The sequence below is a fragment of the Hyperoodon ampullatus genome, assembly GCF_949752795.1.
Source record: "Hyperoodon ampullatus genome assembly, chromosome: 1".
Taxonomy (NCBI): Eukaryota; Metazoa; Chordata; class Mammalia; order Artiodactyla; family Ziphiidae; genus Hyperoodon; species Hyperoodon ampullatus.
The window spans coordinates 51,338,392-51,352,653 of NC_136914.1; the positions used below are offsets into that span (position 1 = coordinate 51,338,392).

General features: G+C 39.9%; 1 protein-coding gene across 3 annotated transcripts in view; it reads left to right on the plus strand.

Annotated features, from left to right (window-relative positions):
- Positions 1 to 4,482: 4,482 nt before the first annotated feature.
- The window catches only part of ANKRD17 (ankyrin repeat domain 17), a gene marked incomplete at its 5' end in the record, with an annotated part of 161,996 nt that continues 152,216 nt past the window's right edge, over positions 4,483 to 14,262 (plus strand). For all 3 annotated transcript variants that reach the window (XM_079712392.1, XM_079712393.1, XM_079712395.1), the window contains one exon: positions 4,483 to 4,896. In XM_079712392.1, the coding sequence (XP_079568518.1) occupies positions 4,483 to 4,896 (414 nt within the window). The remainder of the gene's footprint in view (positions 4,897 to 14,262) is intronic.

A 14,262-nucleotide genomic window follows, 5' to 3' on the forward strand; every position in this document is an offset into this window, starting at 1 on the left:
CTGGGGAATGGGAGATGCTGGAGAACTTTTCATGTGATATTTTTTATGGACCAGAGATGCAACAGGAGCACATCACTTATACTCACATTCCACTGGTTAGAATCTAATTGGCACATCTAACTGGGAAGCCTAATTGCAAAGGAGGCTGGGAAATGGAATCTAACTGTGTGCCCAGAAGAAGAATCTAGTGTCTGCAAGAGTCCACTATTCTGATCACTAAATATCCATTTTACCTCTCTTCCCAAACAAAGAACACATCCTACCACAATAAAGACAACCTAAAAGTTCTATCCAGTTACTAGGTCGGGCTTAAAGTCTAGTTTTTAGGTAATGTGCAGTCCTCTTCATTAGGTCCAGATACAACCTATTAATTAAAAAACACAAGTTATCTCTAATATCACCCCAAATTCCAGGGAACACATTGTACAGTGGTAGATCAGAAACAGGTAACTACAATACGCTCTCATTAGGAAAAGAGAAAACTGTGAGACACTAGGCAATACAGATACATAACAATGATGAAATACTGAGCAGGCATTTTGTGGTCCATCTGCTGTGAGAGTAGAGGAAGTTTTGATGAGATCGCAATCTAGTTTTGGAGAGGAATTTGTTTGTCCTCTGTCTTCTGTATGGCCCAATACTGGCCTCTGAAATGTTTTCTGCCCATTATTACCCATGGCCACGTCCTATGTGAGTATTGGGGAGTTGTAAAGCATTTATGCTCTATTTTCTACTTATGCAAGTTTGGGGTGAAACAGCTGCCTCAAGGTTTTAACACTTGAACAATATTTGAATCAGGTTCATGATTTGATCAGTAATAAAATTCCTTCAAAAATTTAGTCCTATGATTTATTTGCTTCCAGTAACTACACCCAAAGTTCTTTCTTACATAATTCTCTAACCCAATTTATTCCTTTGCTTCCTTGCCCCCGTGTCAGTTTCTCAAGAACTTCATCCCAGCCTCCTTGAGGCCATCGAAAATAATGGCCTTGGATGGAAAGGCCAAAGCCTTGATCTGATTTTTGTTCCAGCACTAAATCTTGGGAGGACTGTACTCAATGCCTCTTCTAGTTTCATTTTTTTACTGTTCCAGGTCAAGAATTCCAAATATTCCTGTGCACTTTCATTTCTGCAACTGTTTTCTGAGCTTATCTGTTTAGCAAAGTCTTGCTAAAAGTAAAATGCTAAAATGCAAAATACAGTATTACTTATACTCTTTTGAACTACTTCCTCTTATTATTGAGATTGTACTGAGCTACAGTCTCAATAGGTAGGTAATAGTTTTAACACCCATTTTGCCACTGCAAAACATGGGTCTCCTTCCAGCCTCTGATACCAGTTTCTCCAACATCTGCTGCATCATCAGTAAGCCAATACAGCATATTTTATAGCATAAAAATATGGGGTACTGTCTAAGCAGTACCCCACTTCCAGCACCAATTTCTGGGTTAGTCATGGTCATTCTAGCTCCTGTAACATATGAATTCTCAAATCTCAATTTTCTCTCTTACAAGAAGTCCAAAAAGCAGTGTTTTTAATTTGGAGGTGTCTGTCTTCCAAGTAGTAATTTAGCCATTCATGCTCCTTCTCTCTTCTGGCTCTGGCATCTTCAAAATACAGTTTTTAAGATCACCATACTCACTAGCTTCAAGTTGATGGACAAAGAGTGAAGATGGAAGGATTTCATTAAGCCTGGAAATGAGCATGTCACTTCCATTTACATTTCACTGGCTAAGTCATTCACGTGACCACAAATAACTAAAGGGAAGTTGGGATATTTAGTCTAGCTGTATGCCCAGGAAGAAGAAATAAGTTTCATGAATGACTAATCAAGTCTCTGTTACAAGGCTCTAAAAGGAAAAAAAAATGCTACATAAAAAGAACAGAAAGTCACTCCAGGGGCTTTGTCCATTCTAATAGGTGTGACCTTATTCTAATAGTTCCAACAAAATAATCATTTCCCTATTATATAAAAGAGTAAGAATTCATTTTCTTGTAAATAATGGGATTACTTCAAACAGAGTATTTGTGATAGTGTGATAGGTACATAAGTTAGACTGCAGAGGGTTAATAAGTGAAATTCAGATAACAAAAAGACATTGAATATAGAATACTCTTTAAAGCTTGGTTGTGAAGGAAAGGAAACAGAGTGGAACCAGAAATGTAGAAGATTAAAGACAGAAAAGATAATAGAAGAGAACTCAGGGATTGGAACTAGAGTACAGAGGGATAATTCATCTTATATAAGAGCAGGGAGTGTCTCATTCCTCTGATATTGGAGGAAAGGAAAGATCCAGAAGTACCTAAGTTTCTAGCATTTGGAAAATTGAAGGAGTTTGTGACTAATAGTATTGATCTTCTTGTGAAGTTTGACGTAAAGTCACATAATGATATGTGGTTGGGATTTAAAGACTGCAAAAGTATTCTGGTGGAAAGGGAGAAAAAGGTGCTGAAAAATATATAAGTAGGAGGGAGGAATCCAGCTGAGGTTAAGACCTAAATCTGTAGTGTTAAGATACATAATGTAGGGGCTTCCCTGGTGGCGCAGTGGTTGAGAGTCCGCCTGCCGATGTAGGGAACACGAGTTCGTGCCCCGGTCCGGAAGGGTCCCGCGTGCCGCGGAGCGGCTGGGCCTGTGAGCCATGGCCGCTGGGCCTGCGCGTCCAAAGCCTGCGCGTCCGGAGCCTGTGCTCCGCAACGGGAGAGGCTACAACAGTGAGAGGCCCGGGTACCACATACACATACACACACACACACACACACACACACACACACAAAAGATACATAATGTAGTGTACTGTTCTGCACAGAACTTAGTGACCAATGTAGGAGAGGAACAGGCAGATGATTAGCACTTCGTGTATATATTTACTATAACACTTATTACACTGTAAAGCCCCAGGAAACAGAGACTTAGATTTTACAAACTATGCACACAGTAGGCACATGAAGAATTTTTGCTTGATTTTATAAACTATGCACACAGTAGGCACATGATGAAATTTTGCTTGAATGAATTGATTCAATCATTGCCAATTCTGCCATAGTACTCTGTAGAGTACTGGCAACTGCCCACATTTCATATGGTATGCCAATGCTAAAAAGAAAAAAAAAAAGGCTAAAAAAATTCAGGCATACTCTGCTAAACTTAGCAGTCTTAAAAACGGCAACTATGTCAGCTGAGATATACTTTTTATCTTGTGCCAGTACATCTTTCTTTGATGTTTCCTTCATTTTCCTTATGCTACTGTGTTCTTACTGAACGTGAAAGGGATAATTCTGAGTTCAATAAGCTACGTATTTATTCCAAAAGTCCTGAAAGTTCTTCAGACACATACAACTGAACTCACAACTCCCATCACAATATTCCTTTCAAGAGATTCACAGACAAGGATGATTACTTATGATGCTTACTTCACAGATAAAAAGCTGAGTAGGTGAGGGGTGGAAGGACTAAATCGGGGTCATTCACTGAATCGTCTGCAGAGTCTGGCAGATTCTGCTTCCTTTTCCTGTCTTCTCCCCTTTGGAAACTTCAGAGTTGTAGTGATCTCAGACTTCACTTAGTCGAACTTCTTTATGTTACACAGGTGTAAACTCAGGTTCAGGAAGTCTAGCCCAAGACTTAGTCAAAGTGGGCTCTTTCCTTTACACGACGCCATCTCTCAAGATCCACAGCCCTAACTCACCATTTGGCGGTAGGAAAAAATGGCCAGAAACGAAACTACGTACAAGAGTCCAGAACCAGGCTCCACCTCCCGGATCAGGCAGTCTGGGCCTCCAGCTAACAAAGCATCTGGTCCGTGCTTCGGTATGGGTTCCCTACCCGGCCCGGGCTGCTCCTCTCCAGCCTGCCCGCCCGCCCCCAGCACCGCAGCACTGCCCGCCCGCAGGGGCCCAAGACCCGACCCTCAAAATCTCACTTTCGTGTTTCGGCCACCCGCGCGCCACAGCTCAGGCGACGGCTGATGGCGTCACCCGTACTTCCGCCTGCGGCTGCGTTCTAGTCACCAACGAGCAAGGAAGAAGGGAGGTCTGAAGGGCTGTGTGCGGGGGAAATAGCGAGGAAAGAGAAGAAGTCGGGTGTAGCGGGCGCTACGGCAGTAACCACGGCCCTCCTCTGTCCCCGGCGTCCCCCCATCGGAAGTCGCCCTAGGCACACTTCCCCCGACTCTGGGTAGTCTCCCCTCCGCTTGATCTCCCGACACCCCGGTCTCCCTCTTCGCCTCTAACCACCCCCTCCTAGCTCCCTCACACTCCCTCCCTCTCCCTCCCTCCCATCGTCAGGCTCCCCGCCCTTAGTATCGCGAGACGAGGTGAGAGCTGGCGGAGCGGCGGCGGCGGCGGCAGCAGTAGAGGTGACCGAGGCGGTGGCGGCGGAGGCGGCACCGAACGCTGTGTTGGCCCCGGTGCGGCCGAAGTCGCGGTAGAGCGTAGCCCCCACGCCCCTCCCCCGTCCGCGCCCTCCCTCTTTCCCCAGAGATGGAGAAGGCAACGGTTCCGGTGGCGGCGGCGGCGGCGGCGGCAGCTGAGGGAGAAGGGAGCCCCCCGGCGGTGGCGGCTGTGGCGGGCCCCCCCGCGGCTGCACCGGCGGCGGAGGTCGGCAGCGGCGTTGGCGGCGGCGGTGGCAGCGGGGCTTGCTCGGCCTCGTCTCCTCGTGGGATGGTGCGAGTCTGTGACCTGCTCCTGAAGAAGAAGCCGCCGCCGCAGCAACACCACAAGGCCAAGCGTAACCGGACTTGCCGACCCCCCAGCAGCAGCGAAAGCAGCAGCGACAGCGACAACAGCGGCGGCGGTGGAGGCGGCGGCGGCGGCGGCGGCGGCGGCGGCGGCACCAGCAGCAACAACAGCGAGGAAGAAGAGGACGACGACGACGAGGAAGAGGAGGTTTCTGAGGCAAGGGCCTGGTTTCCAGGGAAGGAGGGAGGAAGGGAGCGTAAAGGGTAGGGGCCAAAGGTGGGAGGGGACTTGCGGTGGGACAGATTCCTGTGGGCTTGATCTGTCTTAGGGGCCAGGCTTTCCACTGCCCCCTTTCTTTCCCCGGCCGAAATTGTGAGGTGTGGACTTGTGGGGGAGGGTAGCTGACACGTGGGGGTGGGAGGACCACGGAGTGCACAGAGTTGGTGAACAGCACGCTACCCTGGCTTGGTTCACTCGGTTTAGGATGGAGGGAATCGCTTCGATTCCCTCTTTGCCCAGCCGGCGGGGTCGGCCTCGGGCCAGTAGGGCCGTGTTACTCCTGGGGCGGGGGCGGGACCAAAGCGGGAGGGGTAAGATAATAGGTAGATGAGTCTCGTGGGGAACGACTAGGAGGTTGGTAAATTTCTCCCACTTGTGAGGTGGAGGGGAGCAGTTTTGGGGGGAGGCAAGGTTGTAATGGACTCAGAGCTAAGTATTTGTGTATGTGAGAGACACGTGAGAAGCTGTACTTTTCCATACTGTTCTGCTGCAGTTTTTTTTTTTTTTTTCATAACTATTGTGGCTGCTGAAGTAACCTTCACTTCCTCAATCTCTCAAGGATTTTGGATGAACTGATCTTATGTCCATATACATTTATATGTAACTCAGTGGATGAAAAATATGTTTGATCCTTACATGTACATACTCTTACATTTTCAAATGCTTCCTTGGTGAGGAAGAATTAAGCTAGGCCCTGTTGCTTTCCAGATAACGTCAGGCAGCTGAAGAGTCTGCTTTGGAGCCAGGCTTGGTTGTGGTGAGTTGGAATAGGAAGGCCTCTTGGTTTGTCCTAGTGATCTGGTTTCATAATAACTGTTTATAATTTTTCCTGGGTCCACAGACAGGCGGCGTTGCAGGACCTCATTCTTCAAAGAAGACCATTTAACCAAAACTCAGTAAAACATACCAACCATACTGAGAACAAGCGAAGAAGAGTTAGCCTTACTAGTTAGCAGCTCTTTTGTAACTCTTTTGTCCACTCCCTGTAATGGAAGCTCGAAAATCTTGATCTGAAGAAAGAAGTTGTAACTTAAGGCAGCAGAAGGAAAGCAGCTTTAAAGGCTGATTATAAATTAACTTATAAGAGAGAACAACTGAATTATCTAGAAGTACCACTTGCCATTTATTTTCCACAAGCATAGCTAATTTTGGTACAAGACTGGTTTTTCGAAAATTGCATTATTGGAACTTGGGTTCCCTAATTTCAAATAGGGAAATACCTTTTAAAGAATTTGAGACTTGTCTGTTAGTAGAAGACCAGATTCTCTTTTACCTCAGACTGGATAAAGTCATATCGGTAGAGATGTAATAAATAGTTCGTGCATGTATACCAAAAAGATGGACACTCCCTGCTATTTCATTTAGCCTACTGAATTCTAAGGGTAGGTTTGTATTGATAGATTTTGTATTGACCTAGTTGGGTGTTTCAGGATAGTGTGTTGCTCAGCCTGCATATGAAACAGTGAAGAGAAGGATGTGACAGGATCCTTATTTCCAGTAAAATCTATTATATGGTACTTAGAATCATTCAATTGTATTATTTTTACAGAGATGAGAAACATTTTAGAGATAATCTCATCTAACCCTTTTATTTTAAAAATGAGGAAAATGAGATTTTTTTTTTAAAGGAAACTGGTTGTGGTGGTAACAGCAAAAGTGGAAATCAGAGTTTTCTAATGATTCAGACCAGTATACTTTTCATGACAATTTATTCCCTGTATCTCTCTCCTGACCTTTTTCAAAAACTAGGCAGTCAGTTGCAAGGTAACACAATCATGCAGCTATGGGCAAAATACCAATATTTTATTAAGATTTTAAATTCTCAGCTAAAGTATCAAGCTCTGGTTTGGAACTTAATATGAAGTTGACTGCAGTACTTATTGAAATATTATTCTCTAAACTTCACATACCTAGATAGTTCTGTCCATTGGAATTGAGCCTAATAAGCAAAACTTTTAGTAATTCATTAAATCATGTAGAATAGGCTTAAGTTTGTAGGTGTGTTAGTTTTGTGAGTTGGGTTTGTTTTCCTTGGAAGATAGGAATGGTATATGTTGACTGATCAACTAGGGGAGTGTTTTCTTTGTTTTTAATATACTTTATTCTGTCTTCTGTACAGTGGTGTAAACAGTGGGTTTGTCATTTGTTATGGAGCTAAGTCAGGAGAAATAAGTGGAAGAAAGCACAACCATTTGTATATATCTATACAGGTACATGATGAGGGATAAGCAGACAGAAGGACAGTATGTCTCTGCACCTGCCTCCATCCTTGACCAGAATAGAGAAATAAATAAAAGTAATCGTCACTGTACACTATAAGCTAAATGGATGAGTTGTGCAGTGTTTTTCATTTCATTACCATTTTATTGACATGTTAGCAGAAGTTTAACTTTCTAGAGCTAGGAAATCTTGTGACTAATACTTAATTGTACTTACTTCTTTTCTGTTATTGGCTACACAATGAAAAATATGGATAACGTCTTTGAGATTATTCTTCCAATAAAAATCATTGAAGGTTAAGAAGGAGTAAGAAAGGTTATAGTTTTGGGATATTTAACCTACAAAATTGGAGGATAATTTAACAAGAATATATATGTTTACTTCGATGAAACGCTAGCTGGATATTCTGTATATCTGCTGAAAGAGGGAACACTGGAAGGAAAGGAGATTCAATTTAAATAAGAGCTTTATTTGAATGTTCAAGAACAAGAATCTAATTTTTCATAAACATTAGCATAGGTTATTGAGAATTGGATTTTCTCTTCAGTATTTCAGAATAAGGATAATCATGTTTTAGATAATTTGTGTAACTTCAGATATTCCTTTACCCACCTCCCCAATCTGATGCAAAACCTTAGATCAAAAATTGAAAATTGCAGGGGCTTCCCTGGTGGCGCAGTGGTTGAGAGTCCGCCTGCCAATGCAGGGGACACGGGTTCGTGCCCCGGTCCGGGAAGATCCCACATGCCGTGGAGCGGCTAAGCCCGTGAGCCATGGCCGTTGAGCCTGCGCGTCCGGAGCCTGTGCTCCCCAGCGGGAGAGGCTACAACAGTGAGAGGCCCACATACCGAAAAAAAAAAAAAAAAAAAAAATTGAAAATTGCAGTAATTTTCTCAGCTTTCAATGGGTGACTAACCAATATAGAAAATAGAACTGTATTTCCTAACATAAAAGTTGTGATGCACATCTTTTCCGATTAGTGGATTTCCGATTAGATGGAGCTTGGATTCATATCTTTGGTCCATCACACACTACGTTTGTGATCTTGGGCAAGTTACATAATCTCTCTCCAGTTTCCTTATATGTTAATGGTGATAATAGTAGATTCTATCTTATAGCATTGTTTTGAGAATTAAATTAGTTAATACAGTTTTCATGTATTCACATTTTCACCCTTACGCTGTGGTGTCGTCATATTTGTTTTATTACTCATAAATGTTTGGAGTTTCAACTATATGGTAGGAATTTTACTGTACTGAGTAAGCAACGGTGAGCAAAACTATTTTAAGACATTGATTTAAAAATACACCAATGAGGGGCTTCCCTGGTGGCGCAGTGGTTGGGAGTCCGCCTGCCGATGCAGGGGGCGCTGGTTCGGGCCCCGGTCCGGGAGGATCCCGCGTGCCGCGGAGCGGCTGGACCCGTGAGCCATGGCCGCTGAGCCTGCGCGTCCGGAACCTGTGCTCCGCAACGGGAGCGGCCGCAGCGGTGAGAGGCCCGCGTACCGCAAAAAAAAAAAAAAAAAAAAAAAAAAAAAAATACACCAATGATTAAATATAAGTTTGAGGAAGTATGAGAGTGAAAGCAAATGGTTAAATATATACCCTGAATAAAGTATGTGTAAAGTATACAAATGTTCACAGGGGATATTCATACTCATTTTAAAGGCAAAGATACTGGGTTAGAATGGTTTTAGGTAACTTCATCAGGGTTACGTAGCTGATAAGTGGCAGAGCGGACTTAACCTGTGTTTGTTTGATTCAAAGCAAAGCCTGCCTATTCATTCACTCATTCACATGCTCTGGTATGCCGTATGATGTTGAGTATGACATCAGTGATGTTGGCATTTCAGATAAGTTAAAACAAATTCAGATGGCATAGGGGAAGATAGTTTTTGGCAGTAGGACAACCACTGAAGACAAATTAGCTACCCTGAGCTTTTCTTTTCTTGTTCTGAAAAGCTCATTAAAAAAAATACAGAGAAGTACAGATAAATATATTCATATTTCCACCATTTAGAATTAACAGTTGCTAACAGAATGAAACTTTATAGTGAAAACCACCTTGTCTAGAGGCAATCTTTTTTGCTTCTCCCTGCCTTTCAAGACTTATGCTTTTTAAGGTTATCTTAGAAAAAAAAAATTCCTTTTAAATAGGAGATGTTAACTTAGGGTCTGGATGGGCTGTGAATACCCTGGAGTTAAACTCAAGATTTTGTTGAAGGTGCTTATAAGTAGTAGTTGTTGTTGTTGTTGTTTTTCTTCTTTTCTTCCCTTGACCTGTAGTATGTGTGTAAAAGTTTCATTAGATACCACACTCAGAAGTATATGACCACCTCCTCCCTCCTTCCTACCTTGTTATTTTGAAACATTCTCACTGTGTGGTTGTGGGAAATCAGGTGAGCATTTATATGGATTGTTTAGAATTGGGAAACTTGCTTCTAAGGTAATGTGGTAATGAAGAAGGCATATTTGTGTTGTCAAGTAGGGGGTCGCAGATTTATCTGTTCTTTCTGGTAAATTAGCCCTATGCCTACTCTCTCTTCTCTTAAATCCTCATATTTTGCCTTTTAATCGATGAAGCATTTTCATCTAGTCTGCTGTGTTCTGTCAGATCCAAAGACAGAAACCTTGTCTTACACATCTCTCTATCTCCTACTGCACCGTACCATGTGTGTTATTAATAAGTCATAGCGTCTTACCTTTGCTAGGATTTGGTGAAGTCAGATCTCTGAAGTAAAAATAGTTTATAAATATATCTTATTCAGTTACTTTGGACATATTTGGGACCTCAAGTCTTTTTTATTTTTTTAAAGATTTCTTCTTTTTTGAAAATATTTATGTATTTATTTACTTGGTTGCATTGGGTCTTAGTTGCGGCAGGCAGGCCCCTTAGTTGTGGCTTGCGGGCTCCTTAATTGAGGCTCGCTGGCTCCTTAGTTGCAGCACGTAGGTTCCTTAGTTGTAGCATGCGAACTCTTAGTTGCAGTGTGCATGTGGGATCTAGTTCCCTGACCAGGGATCGAACCCGGGCCCCCTGCATTGGGAGCGCAGAGTCCTATCCACTGCGCCACCAGGGAAGTCCCTGGACCTCATGTCTTAAGGTAACAGAACTTGGTTGCAGCTATTTATGGTGGACCCCTGTCAGATGCTTTTATGGGATTCTAATTACTCAGTTTAGTCTAGTCATTAACCTCACCAACCTAACTGGAGTTAGTATTGTGAAAGTTTTAACTGTTGAATAATCATCAAAGCAGTACATTTTGACTCCCAGAAATTAACTGGACTGTTTGCTAGACTGCTTCTACTAGCATCCAAATTAGACCATCAGTTGACTAGGAGGTTGATTTTTAGGCCCTTGAGAGTATTTGCACTTATGACAGTATATTCTGCATTTTTTTAAGGATAATTTAGTGGCTTAGGAAATGTGGATATAATGAGCTTCCTTATAATTTTTCCGTACTTGACCATAGACAAAAAGGAATTTTCACTTCCTAATGGTATGTGAATTAGTGCCTGCTGATACCACTTATATTTTTGTTAGGACCGATAGGGGGCACCAACATCCATGGTAACCTATGCCAAATCTGACTAACTTCCTTCAGCTTTCACCTTTTGAAAAAAGAAACAAGTCATTAGGGAATAGAAGGTGATGGGTAAATATGAATACTCCTTCTAGTGCCTGGAACCTTACCTTTCTGGTAGAGTTATGCCTATCCATTTGCCACCCAGAAGCAAAATACCCTTCCTGACTTAACGGTGTTTTTACTTCTTAACTTTTTTTTTCTTTTTTTTTTTTCTTTTGTCTTTTGTCTTTATTCTTATCCAGTCATGAGGGGAAGTGGAATTGTAGAGCATTATAGGTATCATTTTATCATGATTTGTAATTTGGGGTTTTAATTATTGAAAAGGGACATGCTGGAAATTTTATCTTCCCCAAGAATGCTATGAAAAAATCAATATAGACTTAATTATTGAAAGCATAAATTAGGTTGACTTCTGTCATACTATGAAACTCGTAAACATTACCTGATCTTTTTAGAGTTGACTTTTTATGTTTACTTCAGGGTGAAACTAGAGATAAAAGAGGGTCAGGTGGAAAAACACGTAAATATCACAGTACTTTAGGAATTCCTTTTGGAGCCAATATTATTAGTGTTTTTATAGATAATTTTGATATATAATAAAATCTCTCAAAGTATGCAGATAGATCATATTGAATTGTACTGATGGGAATGGACAACAAGATTATTGAGAATAGATTGAAAATTTTAAATAGGTTTATGTGAGTCATGGGTAAAAAAATGTGCTTTTTTGATTAAATGGTCTGAAACAAAGCATGCTTTTTCAGTAAAAGTTCAACATAACGTTAAACAAGATTAAATAAGGTATTAGAGATAACCAAAGTCATAATTCTAATTTTAAATAATGCTAAGATACATCTGCAAAAAATAGATTATATATTTCTGCCTGCTGTACCACGAAAATGATTACTAAAACTAAGGAAGTTCTAGAGAGAGAGCTTAAAAATGATTGGAAGGTGAGGGATGGAATCCATGATCAAGGAGGACTGCTGATTATCCTTAATTATATTATCATTGCTCTTATTATTTAATGTTCAAATTAACCAGTTACTCATACTGAGTCACAACATGAAGAAAAACGTGAGGTGTATTAGTGTTATTTCAATTTTGAAAATAAGTAAACTCCTCATTTCTCATTTCTTGAGATTATTTGAAAGTATAGACTAGACATGGCAAATTTATGAAACTAGTTTGTAGCTGTGCATCTCCAGTAGGGCATATTCCCCTCCCGAGCTATCATTTGGTCTCATTTAATCTTTAATTTTTTAATCCTCCCTGCCCCCCAGTAAAAAAGAAAGGAACAGAAAAGAAAAAAGAAAAGTGGAGAAATAAAAGACCTATCCTAAAATTAATTCTTGGCTTGGTCTTTCCTCGTGGAGTGTTTTTTAATTAAAGAACATTTGAATGAAAAATATTTCCGAGAGATCTGTGGAAAAATTGGTTTCATCAGTTTTGAATTTGGAATAAAAAAACATTAACATGAAGTTCTGTTTTCCTTTTCTTCTTTCCTATTGCCCTAAATCTGAAACCTGAGAAGAAAAGGAAGTCTTCCTGTTTGTGTTACACCAAATCTGTTTTCAGTTCAGTCTTTGACCCCATTATTGTCTTTTCCCTTCTCTGTGCCACATTTCCCCCCGTTTTTTTTTTTATATGAAGTTAATAACAAAAATAGTCCTGTTGCAAAGCCTCTAGTGTAGTTCTTACTAGTGTGAGATTTGGTATAGGAGTTGATTCTTTTATTTGCCAAACATTTATTGTGTATCTGTGTGTGGCTGTTTTTACTATATAATAATCTCAACCATTTCCTTCTCAGGGAATATGAAAAAGTTAGCTATATTTAAAATCATAGCTCTATATAGTTAGTAAAACTTTTAAACTTGTATACGTGAAACTTAACACAGTGATGGAATTCTGTTTTTTATGATTTTTAGAAGATAAGTATCACTATTAGTATATTTTTCTAACTAAGTTTATTTAAGAGGCATTATTGAGACCTAGCATAATCACTTAGGAATTTTGAAGGGTTTTGAAGAAATTGAGACATTATTCCCAGCTTCATAAAATTTAAATCTTGTTGAGACAAAATTAATAATAATTTAAAACTGTGAGGATGATTTTAATCCTGTATGATTACTTTACTTGGGAGTCTTAACAGTTTTCAGTGTATCTGTGTGCCTTTAGAATTGGTCTCATTATAGGGATTGTTCTGTTTTTGCATACTGATAGTGTAGACTTTACATCTTTTATGAGTGTCTCTTGGAATACTCACTAATTTGGGGTATTTTTTTTTTATTTAAAAAATTTTTTTAAGATGAGGCGTGTTATGTGATACTTTTTTAGAGTGTCCTTGACTACTAAGTTATACCAAAGAAACATTCATTCTAATTTTACCCTGAAGATTTTGTAGTAAGAAAAGAGGTAGCTATACTACTAGTATACTTATGGTTGCTGCAGGTAGAGATGGGTTAAAATATGAAAGATTGAGTTACAGGGCAATGTCAAGTGCAGAGTTAAATATCTTTTAAATTAGATCTTAAATACAGTGTTTCTATAATTAAACATTATTAATTAATTAAGCATACATATTTGTAGAAACTTCCACATATTTGTAGAAAATTTGACAAAATCAAAAAATACCTAAGGAATACAAAAATCACCTAATCTTTTTTCCAGAATTAATCATTATTATTTGAAATCATCTTTGCGTTCTTTTTTTTCTCAGATAATGATTACATATTTATTTAACTATAAAAACTATTGATTTTTTTTGTTAAAAAATAAGAGTCTTCTAATACATGAAGATTTTATCCAACTCTTAGAGTAAATGCTACTAACAGCTTGGTGTATATCAAATGGTCTAGTTTCTTTGTTGGTGAGAGTGAGTTGAATGAGAGAGATGGTGTGGGTGTGGGTATGTGTGTGTGTGCGGGGGGGGCGGTGTCTGAGAGAGTATGTTAGGATTTGGCTTATTCTCATTTACTTATGAATGTTTCACAGTATGATGTTCATAATTTATTTGATCTTTTATGTTGGTAGACAGATTGTTTTCAGTACATTGCTATCACATACACATTGCTGAAGTGAACATCCTTTTACAGTTATTTTTGAGTACAAAAGTATTTCTTTGGAATGGATTCCTGGAAATGGAATTTAAGGGCCAGAGGTTATTCACTTGTTAATTTGATAAATGCTCCCAAGTTTTACTTCCATCAACAGTGTGTAAGAATGCTACTGGATTTGATCATCTTAGTTTTTAAAATCTGTTAAAGAAAAAATAGTGTTTTGTTTTTGTTTTCCTTATTACTGTTGACATTGAGCACATTTTCCTGTTTATTTTTTATTTGGATTTCTTTTGAAAATTTCCTGTTTTATCTATTATTACAGTTGTTACTTATTATTCTATTAGAGTTTTTTTTTCTTAGTGATTTGTGATGCTGTTTATATTTATGGGTATTAATCCTTCACGGTGTTGTTGCAACATATTCTCTGTTTACATTATT